Source organism: Urocampus carinirostris, chromosome 3 (genome assembly GCF_059441175.1).
Source record: "Urocampus carinirostris isolate Australia breed hairy pipefish chromosome 3, RoL_Ucar_1.0, whole genome shotgun sequence".
Classification (NCBI taxonomy): Eukaryota; Metazoa; Chordata; class Actinopteri; order Syngnathiformes; family Syngnathidae; genus Urocampus; species Urocampus carinirostris.
In genome coordinates, this window is record NC_142351.1 from 8,215,675 (window position 1) to 8,232,715 (window position 17,041).

Genomic DNA, 17,041 nt, shown 5'->3' on the forward strand with positions numbered 1-17,041 from the left:
TTCTTTTCTCTCTTTTCTCTCTTTTCCCTTTCTCTCTTTGTCCTTTTTTCCTTTTCTCTCTTTTCACTTTTTCTCTTCCTACCCTTCGCGCTTTCTTTTCTCTTTTCTCTCTTTTCTCTTTCTCTCTTTGTCCTTTTTTCCTTTTCTCTCTTTTCACTTTTTCTCTTCCTACCCTTCGCGCTTTCCTTTCTCTTTTCTCTTTTTTCTCTTTCTCTCTTTGTCCTTTTTTCCTTTTCTCTCTTTTCACTTTTTCTCTTCCTACCCTTCCCGCTTTCTTTTCTCTTTTCTCTCTTTTCTCTCTTTTCTCTTTCTCTCTTTGTCCTTTTTTCCTTTTCCCTCTTTTCACTTGTTCTCTTCCTACCCTTCCCGCTTTCTTTTCTCTTTTCTCTCTTTGTCCTTTTTTCCTTTTCTCTCTTTTCACTTTTTCTCTTCCTACCCTTCCCCTTTTCTTTTCTCTTTTCTCTCCTTCTGATTTCCTATTTCTCTTTGGATTTCCTACTTCCTTATTTTTCCCCTCTCTCACGACTTTTTATCTCTTTTGTTTCTCTCGCTCTCTCTCTTTTTCTTTCTTTATCCTGCCCTCTCTCCTTTTCCCTCCCTCTTTCTCTTTTCTTTCTCTTTCTCTTTAATCTACTCGTCCGGCCCCCCGAAAGAACGCGGAGTTATAAAGAGTTTGACACCCCTGATCTAGAATGCACCCCACTTATAAGAATATCAGATATCATATCAGGTATTTTTCCAAGAAATCCATCGAAATCAGATACGGAGATCGATATCGGATCGATATCGCATGGGGACTAAATGGAGGTTTTCCCATTTCAGTGATGAAGGCCAATTCGCTGCTCGTCCTGCTGGCAGGTGAGAAGTTTTTTTGATTTTCTAATGGAGAAAAAAAAAATCATAACTTGACATTTATATTTTTTTCCACTACAGCTGTCTGCAGCCAGTTGGGCCAAATCCACGCTCAAATCGATCTGTCCAACTGTTCTCTCAGCCTTTTTGGAGAAACCCCAACCACATTACAGGTGAGTCGCCCATAAGATTCGGGTAGGAGCTCAGGAGGTAGAGCAGGGGCGTCAAACTCATTTAAGCTCGGGGGCCACACGATAGAACAAACATTCTCTCGGGGGGCCGGTTTAGTAGATTAGAGAGAACGAAAAAAAGAAAGAAATAAGAGAAAGATAAGAGAAAGGTAGAGAGGGTGGGACAAAAAAAGAGAGAGAGAGCGAGCGTGAGAAACAAGAGATAAAAACAGAAATAGTGGGAGAGGGGGAAAGAGAGAAAGAATGAAATCCAAAGAGAAAGAGAGAAAAAGAGGAGAGAAGAGGGGAGGTGAGAAAGAGAAAAAGGGGAAAGGCAGAGAGAAAGAGAGTGAAGGGAAAAAATGAAGAGAGAGCAAAAGAAGGTAAAAAGACAGAGAAAGACAAAAAGGAACAAAATAAGAGAAAAAGAGACAGAGAGTGAAAGAGAGAGAGATAGAGAGAGATAGAAAAATGGAGGAAGAGAGAGAGAGAGAGAGAGAAATAGAGACAGAGAGAGAGCGAGCGTGAGAAACAAGAGATAAAAACAGAAATAGTGGGAGAGGGGGAAAGAGAGAGAAAGAATGAAATCCAAAGAGAAAGAGAGAAAAAGAGGAGAGGAGAGGGGAGGTGAGAAAGAGAGAAAGGGGAAAGGCAGAAGGGGAAAGCAAGAGAGAAAGAGAGTGAAGGGTAAAAATGAAGAGAGAGCAAAAGAAGGTAAAAAGACAGAGAAAGACAAAAAGGAACAAAATAAGAGAAAAAGAGACAGAGAGTGAAAGAGAGAGAGATAGAGAGAGATAGAAAAATGGAGGAAGAGAGAGAGAGAGAGAGAGAAAGAGAGATAAGAGAGAGAGAGAAATACAAGTGCAGCGTTTGTGAGAGGCACCTGGCTTTGGCAACATCAAGTGGACCTATTTCAACCTATAGCTCTCTTTCTCTTGCGCTTCTCTGAGCGTTGTCGCGCGGGCCGGATCCAATCCCCTAGCGGGCCTGATCCGGCCCGTAGGCCGCCAGTTTGACACCTGTGAGGTAGAGCGCTCGTCTCGGGATTAAGGGATCCCGGTTCAAATCCCGGCTTGTCCGTGTTACATGTCAAAGCAAAGTATAGCGTCCCAGATATGAAGTACTGGTAAGCATCTAGGATTTTAGATCAGCACTGGTGTATGGGGATACTCCTTTTTCGTAAAAGAGGTACAGATCGTGTAGAACACAGACACTCAGAGAAGCACACGAGAAAAACAAGCTGCAGGTTGAAATATGTCCACTTGATGTTGCCAAAGCCAGGTGCCTCGCACAAAGACACTGTACTTGTATTTCTCTCTCTCTCTCTCTCTCTCTCTCTCTCTCTCTCTCTCTCTCTCTCTCTCTCTCTCTCTCTCTCTCTCTCTCTCTCTCTCTCTCTCTCTCTCGCAAACCTTTTCTCTCTGTCTCTTTCTCTCTCTGTGTCTTTTTAACTTATTTTGCTCTAACACCGGCATTAGCTCAGGAGGTAGAGCGCTCGTCTTGGGATCAAGAAATCGCAGGTTTGATTCCCGGAGTTGAGTTTATTCGGGCGGCATTGGCTCAGGAGGTAGAGCGCTCGTCTCAGGATCAAGGGATCCCGGTTCGAATCTCGGCTCGTCCGTGTTACGTGTCGAAGTATCCTTGGGTAAGACACTGAACCCCTAATACCCCCAATAAGCAGGTGAGCGTATAATTGAAAAAAGGGGCACAGGCCAGTCTTTACAGGTTGGGTACCCTCTAGAGACATATGCCAGACCCTGACATTAACGTGCTGGATGTCAAGTGTTCCCTCTAAGCTGCAATTGCGCACTGCTCGCCCATTCTCAGCGCACAAGAAAATCTAGCTGCCGCACAAAAATCAGGGCTCGAAATTACTAATTAAGAAGCAAATTAAGTCAAAGTTACAGTGCATGAAAATACTTGGGTCCCCCTGACGTTGTGTCCTAAATGCCGTATTTTGAAGTCGAGTCGAAGGAGAACGAAGTTGAGTAAAGTTAGTAGAGTTTGTCGAGAACCGGCTCCTTCGGCTCGGCTCACTAAAAGGAACCGGCTCTTTCGGGTCCTAAACGGCTCTTCGGGTTGTTTTTGCTTCTTTCATCCCAACATGACCAAATATGATGTAAAATGATGCACAAAATGACTTAAAGGAAGGGGGGAATAGAACAACAAAGAAAAAAAATACCAAAATGAAAAAGTAGTGAAAAGCTGAGAAAAAAGAAACAAAAGGAAGAGGAAAAAAAGAAGGAAAAATTTAGAAAAAAGCCAGAAAAAAAGAAAAGAAAGAAATGTAGGAAAAAAGTAAAAAGAGAACAAAAAGAAAAAAGTAACAGCTTGGAAAAAATAAACACAATGAGATTTTTTTTAAAGGAATTTTTTTAAAAAGTAGAAAAAAACGTCTGTAGATGGAGCGATTGGGAACAGGGGTCTGCGTGTGAAAGGTTTCTAGAACAGGTGTCCGAGGGGCTGCTGAGATCAGAAACAGGGGTCTGGGAGGCGGCAGAGCTGGATAACAGGGGTCCAGGAGGCAGCAGGGATCAAAATCAAAGGGTCCGGGAGGCTGTGGGGATTGGGAGATGACTGGGATCAGTAACAGTGGTCCAGGAGGAGATGAGGATCAGGAACAGGGATCAGGGAAGCCGCAAAGATCGAAAACACGTATCCAGAAAGGGTCAGGGATCAGGATTGGGAGTCTGAGGGTGGCTGGGATGCGAAACAGGGGTCTGTAGGTGGCAGGGATAGGGAACAGGGGTTCCGAAGTGGCGTCGATTGGGAACAGGGGTTCCGAAGTGGCGACTATTGGGAATAAGGGTCTGACGTGGTAGTTATCCGGGATAGGGGTGCGACGTGGCAGGGATCCAGAAGAGGGGTCCAGAGATGGTGGAATCCGGAACAAGCGACCGAAGGTGTCATAGATCCAGAACAGCGGGTCCACACGTGGCGGGGCTACCGGAACAGGGGGTCCAGAAGCGGCGGGGACCTGGAACAGGGCCTTGAAATATGAGACTGAATTGTTCGAGGGTTCTTTGCCACCATTTTTTTTAATCAAAGGACCCTAAGCCATCTGTTATCTGGTCCTAAGGCAAAATTGAGCAAAAACCTCTTCCCAAAGTGGTCGCCAACCTCATTAGACTTGTTTGGGTATTTGGGCATTTAGGTCGGCCATGGTCAGGGAAAAATGTTGTGCCACATACTAATGCAAACGGTGTTTCCCCATCCTTCCAGATCAACCCGACAACCGACTTCACCCAATTCTGTTTCACGGGAGCCAATATGGCAGTCACGGAATGCATCCAAGTCTCCGGTGCCACAGAATTCACGGGGACCGAGGAGATAGGGACCGTGGACAGTGGAATGGAAGCTGCAGTCAAGGCGGAACTTCCACAGATTGTGGGCAACCCTAACTGCTATCTGAAAATCGCCTTGTCCACCAACGGCCAAGACAACGTAAGACGTCGGATGTCCAAAAAATGTCCACAGGATAAGTCATTGAAACTGTTTCTGCCCTCAGATGACCGTGACTTTCATCAGTTTCACAGACCAAACGGCCTTGAGTGTGCAACTGATCTCCTTCCAGAATCCCATTATAGTAAGTACCGTATTTTCCGCACTATAAGGCGCACCTAAAAGCCTTTATTTTTTTCAAAAGCTGACCATGCGCCTTATAATACAGTGCGCCTTATATATGGATCAATATTAAGTCGCAAGGTCTCGCAACAAAGGCAAGCTGCCGCCGACTCGATTTTTCCTCGTAGGCGATGTGGTCCGCGGTGTATGCTGGGATTTATATACCGGCGTTTCATTTCCTAACCAATGTGTCAATCATTATTTGAATCAGTCACTATTGGCTAAAGTTATTCGGAGGTAAAGGGGGCGGATCCTTTTTATCATTTACAGGCTCGCGTAGGCTAAAGGGGCGAAACAAAGCCTGCAATTGGCCAAAAAAGATGAACGCGAATCACACGTCGGGTTGCTCTACGGCATAGAGAAAACATTTTTTACTATTCTGTATTTGTAAATATTTGACTCTCCTGGATTGACTACACTCACGGTTGTAAGAAGACCATGGTTACGTATCATTATTGAAGGTGATGGCTGCAAGAGAACTTAGGTGAGCTATGCGGCTTTATATTTTCCCGGTATCTTGTTTTAGAACGATCTTGATTTTGCTGTGATGAGTTGAGTGAATTCAACTCAATCCCAAGTGATTATTGTCATATGCACAGTAAAGTTGCGAGCGAAAAAGAAAATAGAAACTAAGGAATGGTTGGCATTTCTTGAATCCCAAGACTTTAACCTTCCGAATGATATTTGGAACGATGCATTTGAGTGACATCGTACACACTGTTTCTGTACATGTCTGAGACACGTATTGTCGTGTCCAGCATGGTCGCCGTGGCAACCGGCTGGCCCCGCCCCCTGGGCAACAGCTGAAGCAGATCGCTTAATCTGCGCGTTTGCTTCTTAAGGGGGGTTTTGGGTTTTGCGGGTGCTGGCTCATTGCATTTTCTGTTTTGCATTTTCTGTCTGCATTTCCCGTTCTGTTTGGCTCTGTCCTGTTTTGTTTGAGTCGGAAGAAACCTGTGTTTGCACGTTTTTTTGTTAAAGCCTATTTGTTCTGTCTTGTCCCTGAGGTTTTGGACGACTTTTATTTTGGTAAATAAAAGTTTTGATCGTCAACGCAATTGAGTTCCCCCTTCCTGCCTCCTGCCTCCGTTCTGGTCCGGTCCACCTCGTGACACGTATTTGCTTCTTTGCAAGCTTTGGGAATGTTAAGGGGGTAATCAGTTGGACTGAACCATCTGACTGTTTTGTCGACGTTCCCATCGTAGCGCCTTATAATCCGGTGCGCCTTATGTATGGAAAATATAGGACCAAAAAGTATTTGTTGGGGGTGCGCCCTATAACCCGGTGCGCCTTATAGTGCGGAAAATACGGTGCACGAGACGGATTTGGAAAAATGATCAAAAAGACGTCTGACGTCATGTGTTTTCCTTCAACGCAGGTGGTGCAGTCTCTCGACACCATCAGCGGTTTCAACGTTAGCTTCCCCAATGCCGAAGGAGTGGCCGGCAAATACTTGGATCTAAGTGGCTGTAGGATCCAGGGTAAGGGGACTCTGACTCGGGGTCCATTTGCAGCTCCTCATGGATAGGATGCCATGCTAACAAGAACCGTTCTCCCGCACAGGCCAAGTGGTCTTCCCGGCTTCCGCCACCGTCCTCACCCAAAACTGTGTCGACTCTTCCTGCAATGCTCAAGCTCAAACTGTTGAGAATCCTCAATGCGGATCTTTGGAGACCTGCGACGCCACCAACTTGTAAATTTTATTTAAAAAAACACTGGATTAGCAAATGTACCAACCCGGTTCCGTCTCATTCAGGTGCCAACCCACGCATCGGGTCTGTACGTTGACCGGCAGCCAAGTGATCCAGTTTTTTGGCCGAGTGTCCTCCGTTCCAGACCGCTGCACTTACAGCCTTCTGGAGCCGTCCACAGGAAACAATTTCAAATTGTTGGGGACGTTCGAAGACCGCCGCAGTCTGCTGGTGACTTTCCTGGACCGGCTGGATCTGGAACTGAACTCGGCCAATGCTACCATCTCTATCGATACCAGCGGCAGAGTTCGGGTAAGAGAATTGCCACCACGTGGAGACTCGGACTATGGGCTGTACAGTACTCCCTTGCTATAAGGCGGTTCACCTTTCACGTACTCGCTTGTGTTCTACACCCGTCACCTCTTCTAAAACACCAGGCTCTAAAACCCTAAAACTAAGCCCAAGTCCCAGTTTAAAACCCTAAAAAGCTTTAAAATCCATCAAATCAAATCGAAACCTGAGTTTGGAACCTTAAAAAAACCTTGAGAACCCCAATACTAAACCCAGCCCCTAGTTTTTAACCCTAAGAAGGCTTTAACAATCCTTAAACCCAAATCAAGTCCAAACACCATCAAATCAAATTCAAACCTGAGTTTGGAACCTTAAAAAAAACCTTGAAAACCCCAGTACCAAACCCGACCCCTAGTTTTTAACCCTAAAAAGGCTTTAACAATCCTTAAACCCAAATCAAGTCCAAAAACCATCAAATCAAATCCAAACCTGATTTTGGAACCTTAAAAAAACCTTGAAAACCCCAATACCAAACCCGACCCCTAGTTTTTAACCCTAAGAAGGCTTTAACAATCCTTAAACCCAAATCAAGTCCAAAAACCATCAAATCAAATCGAAACCTGAGTTTGGAACCTTAAAAAAACCTTGAGAACCCCAATACTAAACCCAGCCCCTAGTTTTTAACCCTAAGAAGGCTTTAACAATTCTTAAACCCAAATCAAGTCCAAAAACCATCAAATCAAATTCAAACCTGAGTTTAGAACCTTAAAAAAACCTTGAGAACCCCAATACCAAACCCGACCCCTAGTTTTTAACCCTAAGAAGGCTTTAACAATCCTTAAACCCAAATCAAGTCCAAAAACCATCAAATCAAATCCAAACCTGAGTTTGGAACCTTAAAAAAACCTTGAGAACCCCAATACTAGACCCAGCCCCTAGTTTTTAACCCTAAGAAGGCCTTAACTATCCTTAAACCCAAATCAAGTCCATAAACCATCAAATCAAATCGAAACCTGAGTTTGGAACCTTAAAAAAACCTTGAGAACCCCAATACTAAACCCAGCCCCTAGTTTTTAACCCTAAGAAGGCTTTAACAATCCTTAAACCCAAATCAAGTTCAAAAACCAAAATGGCTTTATAACCCTGATATCAAGTCCTAACCGTAGTTTGGAACCCTAAAACGGTTTTACAACCATAATATCAAAACCTTAGAAAGGTTTTAAACCCTAATATCAAACTCAAATCATAGTTTGAAACCTTAAAAAGCTTTAAAAGCCTTAAAATCAGTTTGAAACCTTAAAAAAAGCTTGAAACCCCAATACCAAACCCGACCCCTAGTTTTTAACCTTAAAAAGGCTTTAACAATCCTTAAACCCAAATCAAGTTCAAAAACCAAAATGGCTTTATAACCCTGATATCAAGTCCAAACCGTAGTTTGGAACCCTAAAACGGTTTTACAACCATAATATCAATACCTTAGAAAGGTTTTAAACCCTAATATCAAACCCAAATCATAGTTTGAAACCCTAAAAAGGCTGTAAAACCCTTCTAGTGAACTCAAATTCTTGTTTTAAACCTTAGAGAACTTTAAAACTCTTATATAATAATAATAATAATAATAATTTCCTTGTATTGTCATTCTGTGTAACAATGTACACAGAACGAAATGTCGATTGCACCTGACCCGTTGTAGCGAGCCGATGCAGCCGCAGCCAACATAGGGCGCCGCCGACCACTTTTTAAGTCTTAGGAATGACTCGGCCGGGGCGCGAACCACCGACCTCCCAGTCTCAAAGTGGGCGCCTTACCATCTAGGCTACTGAGCTGGTATATCAACCGCAACCCTAACCTTAACCCAATTAGAAACCCTAAAAAGACTTTAAACCCCAAATATTAAAGCCAAATGATCGTTCAAAACCCTAAAACACCCTTAAAACTCCAATATAACCCAAACCCTGGTTGGAAACCCTCAAAAGTCCTTTAAATTCTAATATCAAGTCCAATCCCTAGTTTGAAATCCTAAAAAGGCTTTAAAACACTACAACCAAACTCAAATCATAGTTCAAAACCCCCAAAAGGATTTAAAACCTTAAGATCAAGGCCCAACCAGGGTTCTAAACCTTAAAAAAAGCTTGAAAACCCTAATATCAATCCCAACACCTAGTTCTTAACCCTAAAAGGCTTTAGAAATCCTGATATCAAACCCAAACCACGTTTAAAATACCAAATGGCTTTCTAACCCCGATTTCAAGCCCAAACCCTAGTTTGAAACCCTAGCTTAGACACAAAAAGGGTTTAAAAACCCTATTATCAAAACCAAACCTTCGTTCAAAACCCTTAAAAAGCTTTAAAACCCTAGTATCAAAACCAAAGCCTATATCTAAACCCTAGTTTAAACCCTAATTCAAACCCAGATCATAGTTTAAAAGCCTGAAAGGGCTTTAAAACCTTACCATTAAACCCAAATTCTCGTTCGAAACCTTAAAAAGCCCCTAAAACCCTCATATCAACTCCAACCCAGATAGAAAGCCTGAATAGGCGTTAAACCCTCAATATTAAACCAAAATTCTAGTTCCAAACCCTAAAAAGACTTTAAAACCATAATATAAACCCCAAACCTAACCCAGTTAGAAAGCCTAAAAAGACGTTAAACCCCTAATATTAAACCCAATTGCTTGTTTAAAAACCCCAATATCAAAACAAAACCCTAATTCAAAACCCAAGTTAAAACATGGAAGGGTTTTAAAACAATAATAACCCAAATCATAGTTCAAAAGCCTGAAAGGGCTTTAAAACCTTACCATCAAACCCAAATTCTCATTCGAAACCTTAAAAAGCCTTTAAAAGCCCTCATATTACCCCAACCCAGTTAGAAAGGCTAAAAAAGGCTTTAAACCCTCAATATTAATTAGAATTTCTAGTTTCAAACCCTAAAAAGACTTTAAAACTATAATATTATCCCCAACTCCAACCCAGTTAGAAACCCTAAAAATACCTTAAACCCCTAATATCAAACCCAAATGCTCGTTTAAAAACCCCAAAAAAGCTTTAGAACCCTAATATCAAAACCAAAGTCTAATTTAAAACCCAAGTTAAAAGATAAAAGGGTTTTAAAACACTAATTCAAACCCAAATCATAGTTCAATAGCCTCAAAAGGCTTGAACACCGTACTATCCAACCCAAATTCTCGTCTGAAACCTTAAAAAGCATTTAAAAACCTCATATCAACACCAACCGAGTTATAAAAGCCTGAAAAGACTTTAAACCCTCAATATTAATCCGAAATTCTACTTCCAAACCCTAAAAAGACTTTAAAACCATAATATTAAACCCAACCCTAACCCATTTAGAGAGCCTAAAAGGACTTTAAAACCCTAATATTAAACCCAAATGCTCGTTTAAAATCCCCAAAAAGCTTTAAAACCCTAATATCAAAACCTAGTTCAAAACCCAAATTAAAACATAAAAGGGTTTTAAAACACTAATTCAAACCCAAATAATAGTTCAATAGCCTAAAAAGGCTTTAAAACTGTACTATCCAACCCAAATTCTCGTTAGTAACCTTAAAAAGCCTTTAAACACCAACTGAGTTATAAAAGCCTGAAAAGGCTTTAAACCCTCAATATTAATCCGGAATTCTACTTCCAAACCCTAAAAAGACTTTAAAACCATAATATTAACCCCAACCCTAACCCAGTTAGAAAGCCTAAAAAGACTTTAAACCCCTAATATTAAACCCAAATACTCGTTTAAAAACCCCAAAAAGCTTTAAAACCCTAATATCAAAACCAAAGCCTATCTTAAAACACAAATTCAAACCCAAACCATAGTTCAATAGCCAACAAAGGCTTTAAAACTGCACCATCAAACCCAAATTTTTGTTCGAAACCTTAAAAAGCCTTTAAAACCCTCATTTCAACACCGACCCAGTTAGAAACCCTAAAAAGACTTTAAAACCATAATATTAACCCCAAACCTAACCCAGTTTGAAAGCCTAAAAAGACTTTAAACCCCTAATATCAAACCCAAATACTCGTTTAAAAACCCCCAAAAGCTTTAAAACCCAAATATCAAAACAAAACCCTAATTCAAAACCCAAGTTAAAACATGGAAGGGTTTCAAAACACTAATAACCCAAATCATAGTTCAAAGGCCTGAGAGGGCTTTATAACCTTACCATCAAACCCAAATTCTCATTCGAAACCTTAAAAAGCCTTTAAAAACCTTCATATTAACCCAACCCAGTTAGAAAGCCTAAAAAGGCTTTAAACCCTCAATATTAATTAGAATTTCTAGTTTCAAACCCTAAAAAGACTTTAAAACTATAATATTATCCCCAACCCTAACCCAGTTAGAAAGCCTAAATAGACTTTAAACCCCTAATATCAAACCCAAATGCTTGTTTAAAAACCCCAAAAAGCTTTGAAAACCCTAATATCAAAACCAAAGCTTAATTCAAAACCCAAGTTAAAACATGGAAGGGTTTCAAAACACTAATAACCCAAATCATAGTTCAAAGGCCTGAGAGGGCTTTATAACCTTACCATCAAACCCAAATTCTCATTCGAAACCTTAAAAAGCCTTTAAAAACCTTCATATTAACCCAACCCAGTTAGAAAGCCTAAAAAGGCTTTAAACCCTCAATATTAATTAGAATTTCTAGTTTCAAACCCTAAAAAGACTTTAAAACCATAATATTAACCCCAAACCTAACCCAGTTTGAAAGCCTAAAAAGACTTTAAACCCCTAATATCAAACCCAAATGCTTGTTTAAAAACCCCAAAAAAGCTTTAAAACCCTAATATCAAAACCAAAGCCTAATTCAAAACCCAAGTTAAAACATAAAAGGGTTTTAAAACACTAATCCAAACCCAAATCACAGTTCAATAGCGTAAAAGAGCTTTAAAACCTTAACATCAAACCCAAATGCTTCTTCCAAACCCCCAAAAAGCTTTAAAACCCTAATATAATATCAAAACCAAACCCTAATTCAAAATCCTAGTTAATACGTAAAAGGGTTTTAAAACCCTAATAACAACCCAAATCATAGTTCAAAAGCCTGAAAGGGCTTTAAAACCTTATCAAACCCAAATCCTCATTCAAAACCTTAAAAAGCCTTTAAAATCCTCATATCAACACCAACCGAGTCATAAAGCCTGAAAAGGCTTTAAACCCTCAATATTAATCCGAAATTCTACTTCCAAACCCTAAAAAGACTTTAAAACCATAATATTAACCCCAACCCTAACCCAGTTAGAAAGCCTAAATAGACTTTAAACCCCTAACATCAAACCCAAATGCTCGTTTAAAAACCCCAAAAAGCTTTGAAAACCCTAATATCAAAACCAAAGCCTAATTCAAAACCCAAGTTAAAACATAAAAGGGTTTTAAAACACTAATTCAAACCCAAATCACAGTTCAATAGCGTGAAAGAGCTTTAAAACCTTACCATCAAACCCAAATTCTTGTTCAAAACCTTAAAAAGCCTTTAAGAACCTCATATCAACACCAACCCAGTTATGAAGCCTAAACAGGCTTTAAACCCTCAATATTAAACCAAAGTTCTAGTTCCAAACCCTAAAAATATTTTAAAACCATAATGTATTAACCCCAACCCTAACCCAGTTAGAAAGCCTAAAAAGACTTTAAACCCCTAATATCAAACCCAAATGCTTGTTTAAAAACCCCAAAAAAGCTTTAAACCCCTAATTTCAAAACCAAAGCCTATTTTAAAACACAAATTCAAACCCAAACCATAGTTCAATAGCCAACAAAGGCTTTAAAACTGCACCATCAAACCCAAATTTTTGTTCGAAACCTTAAAAAGCCTTTAAAACCCTCATATCAACACCGACCCAGTTAGAAACCCTAAAAAGACTTTAAAACCATAATATTAACCCCAAACCTAACCCAGTTAGAAAGCCTAAAAAGACTTTAAACCCCTAATATCAAACCCAAATGCTTGTTTAAAAACCCCAAAAAAGCTTTAAAACCCTAATATCAAAACCAAAGCCTAATTCAAAACCCAAGTTAAAACATAAAAGGGTTTTAAAACACTAATTCAAACCCAAATCATAGTTCAATAGCGTGAAAGAGCTTTAAAACCTTAACATTAAACCCAAATGCTTGTTCCAAACTCCCAAAAAGCTTTAAAACCCTACTATCAAAACCAAAGCCTAATTCAAAACCCAAGTTAAAACATAAAAGGGGTTTTAAACACTAATTCAAACCCAAATCATAGTTCAATAGCGTGAAAGAGCTTTAAAACCTTAACATTAAACCCAAATGTTTGTTCCAAACCCCCAAAAAGCTTTTAAAACCCTAATACAAAACCCAAACCCTATTTCGAAACCCTCAAAAGATTTAAAAATCCTAACAACAATCCCTCCTTGGAAAGCCTAAAAAGCCTTAAAAACCCAATCCTGACGCCTCTTCTGGTTTCCTGACTACTTGAGTCAGCTAGCAGTCAAAAATACCTCAAAATCCCTTGAGGTTCTCTAAGGAATAGCACCAAACATATTGGTGAATCCACTGTTGAGCTCCCCCTTCTTTAAAATGTACCATTTTTCCTGACATGGTTTCTCTTAACCCAGGCGAACGGGGAGCTCCAGACGGTGGGCACCACCGCCAGCCAGCTCCACGGAGTTAGCGTCTCCAGGAACGAGGCCGGGGTCACTCTGGAGATCGACAACGCCGCCATTTCCGACGCCCACGTGTCCGTTTTTTTCGACGGCTCTACCGCGACCGTCAAAGGTTTCGCTTTTTATATTCGGTTAATAATGATTGGAGGGCTGCAACAACTCATCGATACACTCCATGAATACTGTATTGATTATTAGAAGCGTTGGCGGGCAGCACGGCGGCGCAGTGGTTAGGCACAGTTCTAAGGTATTGGGAACCTCCCGTGTGGGTTCAAATCCAGCTACCGGACTACCTGTGCGGAGTTTGTATGTTCTCCCCGTGCTTGCGTGGGTTTCCTCCGGGCACTCCGGTTTCCTCCCACGTTCCAAAAACATGCATTTAAGGTGAATTGGCCGGTCCAAATTGTCCCTAGGTGTCAATGAGCGAGTGAGTTGTCTGAGATCGAACCTCCTGTGTGGAGTTTGCATGTTCTCCCCGTGCTTGCGTGGGTTTCCTCCGGGCACGCTGGTTTCCTCCCACATTCCAAAAACATGTATTCCAGGTGAATTGGCCGGTTCAAATTGTCCCTAGGTGTCAATGGGCGAGTGAGTTGTCTGAGATCGAACGTCCTGTGTGGAGTTTGCATGTTCTCCCCGTGCTTGCGTGGGTTTCCTCCGGGCACTCCGGTTTCCGACCACGTTCCAAAAACATGCATTTCAGGTGAATTGGCCGGTCCAAATTGTCCCTAGGTGTGAATGAGCGAGTTGTCTGTCCCTGTGTGCCCTGAAATTGGGTGGCAACCAGTTCAGGTTGTCCCCTGCCCACTGTCCGATGATTGCTGGGATGGGCTCCAGCACCCCCGCGACCCTACTGAGGATAAGCGGTGCAGCTGATGAGATGAGATGAAAAGCGTTGGCAACTACGATTCCTTTTATGGGCAGCACGGTGATCCGGTGATCGCTGGACGCGGGAAACAGGTCGCTCTGAACGCGGAAGTGGGACTTCCGTGGCGAGCGATGGCGGGGTCGGGAACAGAAAAAAACGGGTCAGTAGCCGAGACAGGAGAGCAAAAAAACGTGGTCGGGATCAGAAACAAGTCGGAAGCCAGGAGAGGAGAGGGGGTCAGGATCAAACAACAAGTCGAAGACGGGGAAAAAATGGTCGAAAAAGCTTGCCTAGAGTAAACTGAGGTTTGCAGACGGACTGACAACAGGTGACAGAAAGACATAGGTTTAAATAGCGACAGGGAGCCAATCAGAGTCCGAGGCAGTTGGTGCCAAACGAGCGGGCACAGGTGTATCAGTAATCATGACAGTTTTATTATATTTATTTTTAACAAATTAGAGAAGTGATCTGATATGCAGACAGCAGAACATAATACCTATTTTTATTCATTTTTTTATTCTTATTTACTTGAAGGAAAAAGGACCGGTATTAATAAGGTCAGGGAAAAAAAAAACGCTAAAATGTAATGTAATGTACTGAGTGGGTCATAAATCACGTGATACAACGCATCGACGAGCTCATTGGTTGCAAATTGAGACGTATCGATTGGTTGTTGCAGCCCTACTTTTAACAACATAATTCTGTAACTATTGTCTAAGAAAAATGCAATTTTTATTTGATTTATGAAAGACCTCACTTTAATTTAGCATCCTAAAATCTCAAAACGATCAATTTAAAGCAGATGTCTCAAACTTGCGGCCCGGGGGCAAAATACGACCCGCGGGAGGACAGTGAAGGGCCCCCGCTTTGATATGAAAGTTTAAAGGGACAGTGTGTATTCTTAAGAGCTTCCTGGTGGTAAAAAGTCATTCATTTAAACAAGGTGGGGCGGCACGGCGGCGCAGTGGTTAGCGTGTGTGCAGCACAGTTCTGAGGTCGTGAGATCGAACCTTCCTGTGCGGAGTTTGCATTTTCTCCCCATGCTTGCGTGGGTTTCCTCCGGGCACTCCGGTTTCCTCCCACGTTCCAAAAACATGCATTTCAGGTGAATTGGCCGGTCCAAATTGTCCCTCGGTGAGAATGAGCGAGTGAGTTGTCTGAGATCGAATCTCCTGTGTGGAGTTTGCATGTTCTCCCCATGCTTGCGTGGGTTTCCTCCAGGGCACTCCAGTTTCCTCCCACATTCCAAAAACATGCATTTCAGGTGAATTGGCCGGTCCAAATTGTCCCTCGGTGAGAATGAGCGAGTGAGTTGTCTGAGATCGAATCTCCTGTGTGGAGTTTGCATGTTCTCCCCATGCTTGCGTGGGTTTCCTCCAGGGCACTCCAGTTTCCTCCCACGTTCCAAAAACATGCATTTCAGGTGAATTGGCCGGTCCAAATTGTCCCTCGGTGGGAGTGAGCGAGTGAGTTGTCTGAGATCGAACCTCCTGTGTGGAGTTTGCATGTTCTCCCCGTGCTTGCGTGGGTTTCCTCCGGGCACTCCAGTTTCCTCCCACATTCCAAAAACATGCATTTCAGGTAAATTGGTTGGTCCAAATTGTCCCTAGGTGTAAATGAGCGAATGAGTAAATGCCCCTGGGCATGAATGAGCGAGCGAATTGTCTGTCCCTGTGTGCCCTGTGATTGGCTGGTGTCCCCTGCCCACTGCCCGAAGATACCTGGGACGGTCTCCAGCACTCCCGTGACCCTACTGAGGATAAGCCACTGAATATTTTAATTCAATGCGCACAATTCCGTTCCCGACAGTATCCGATGGAGCCTCCCTGCAGGGTTTATGCGGGAACCCGAGCGATTCCAACTACTCTCCGACCCTCGTCTCCGATGGCCAAAGCTTTTCCGGGTAAGCGCCTTCAAAATATGTATTTCCTTTTCCTTTCTGATGCCCTCATTTTTGTGGCCCCCAGATGCGAGATCATGCCCAGAGCGGGTAACAACATCATCGGGATCAACGCCACCCAAGCATTACAACAGTAAGAAATAAATCACCGAAAGATATTTTGCTAGAGCCCCGATACGGCACGAAGACGTTCCGAGGTAGGGATCGTAAAGTGAAATTGACAGGGGAAGAACAAAAACAACATATGCTAATTAGCTAATCAAACCTTAAAACGAGAAAATAGTAGCGGTGGGCCGTGGGGGCCTGCAAGGCCTTTTCTGCTGGCCTAGAAAAATTCTGAATCATGTGATGTTGGTTATATTTTGTTCAATGACTGATGATGGGTTTTTTGTCTACTTTGACTAAATAAAGCCAAGATTGATAGATAGATGTGTACTTAGATGTCTAGATGTCTAGATAGATGTCTAGATGTCTAGATAGATAGATAGATAGATAGATGTGTACTTAGATAGATAGATAGATGTGTACTTAGATGTCTAGATGTCTAGATAGATAGATAGATAGATAGATGTGTACTTAGATGTCTAGATAGATAGATGTCTAGATGTGTACTTAGATGTCTAGATAGATAGATGTGTACTTAGATGTCTAGATAGATAGATGTGTACTTAGATAGATAGATAGATGTGTACTTAGATAGATAGATAGATAGATAGATAGATGTGTACTTAGATAGATAGATAGATAGATAGATGTGTACTTAGATAGATAGATGTGTACTTAGATAGAGAGATAGATAGATGTGTACTTAGATAGATAGATGTGTACTTAGATGTCTAGATAGATAGATAGATAGATGTGTACTTTGATGTCTAGATAGAGATAGATAGATGTGTACTTTGATGTCTAGATAGATAGATAGATAGATAGATAGATAGATGTGTACTTTGATGTCAAGATAGATAGATGTGTACTTAGATAGATAGATAGATAGAGATAGATAGAT

At 41.7% G+C, this 17,041-nt stretch overlaps 1 protein-coding gene across 1 annotated transcript in view; it reads left to right on the forward strand.

Annotated features, from left to right (window-relative positions):
* Positions 1 to 692: 692 nt before the first annotated feature.
* LOC148368570 (alpha-tectorin-like) overlaps positions 693 to 17,041 on the forward strand; it is a 29,228-nt gene continuing 12,879 nt past the window's right edge. The window contains exons 1-10 of the mRNA XM_088329709.1: positions 693 to 858; positions 934 to 1,025; positions 4,245 to 4,466; positions 4,531 to 4,608; positions 6,025 to 6,127; positions 6,210 to 6,339; positions 6,403 to 6,649; positions 13,223 to 13,382; positions 15,945 to 16,038; positions 16,103 to 16,168. Coding sequence (XP_088185835.1) covers positions 693 to 858; positions 934 to 1,025; positions 4,245 to 4,466; positions 4,531 to 4,608; positions 6,025 to 6,127; positions 6,210 to 6,339; positions 6,403 to 6,649; positions 13,223 to 13,382; positions 15,945 to 16,038; positions 16,103 to 16,168 — 1,358 coding nt within the window. The remainder of the gene's footprint in view (positions 859 to 933; positions 1,026 to 4,244; positions 4,467 to 4,530; positions 4,609 to 6,024; positions 6,128 to 6,209; positions 6,340 to 6,402; positions 6,650 to 13,222; positions 13,383 to 15,944; positions 16,039 to 16,102; positions 16,169 to 17,041) is intronic.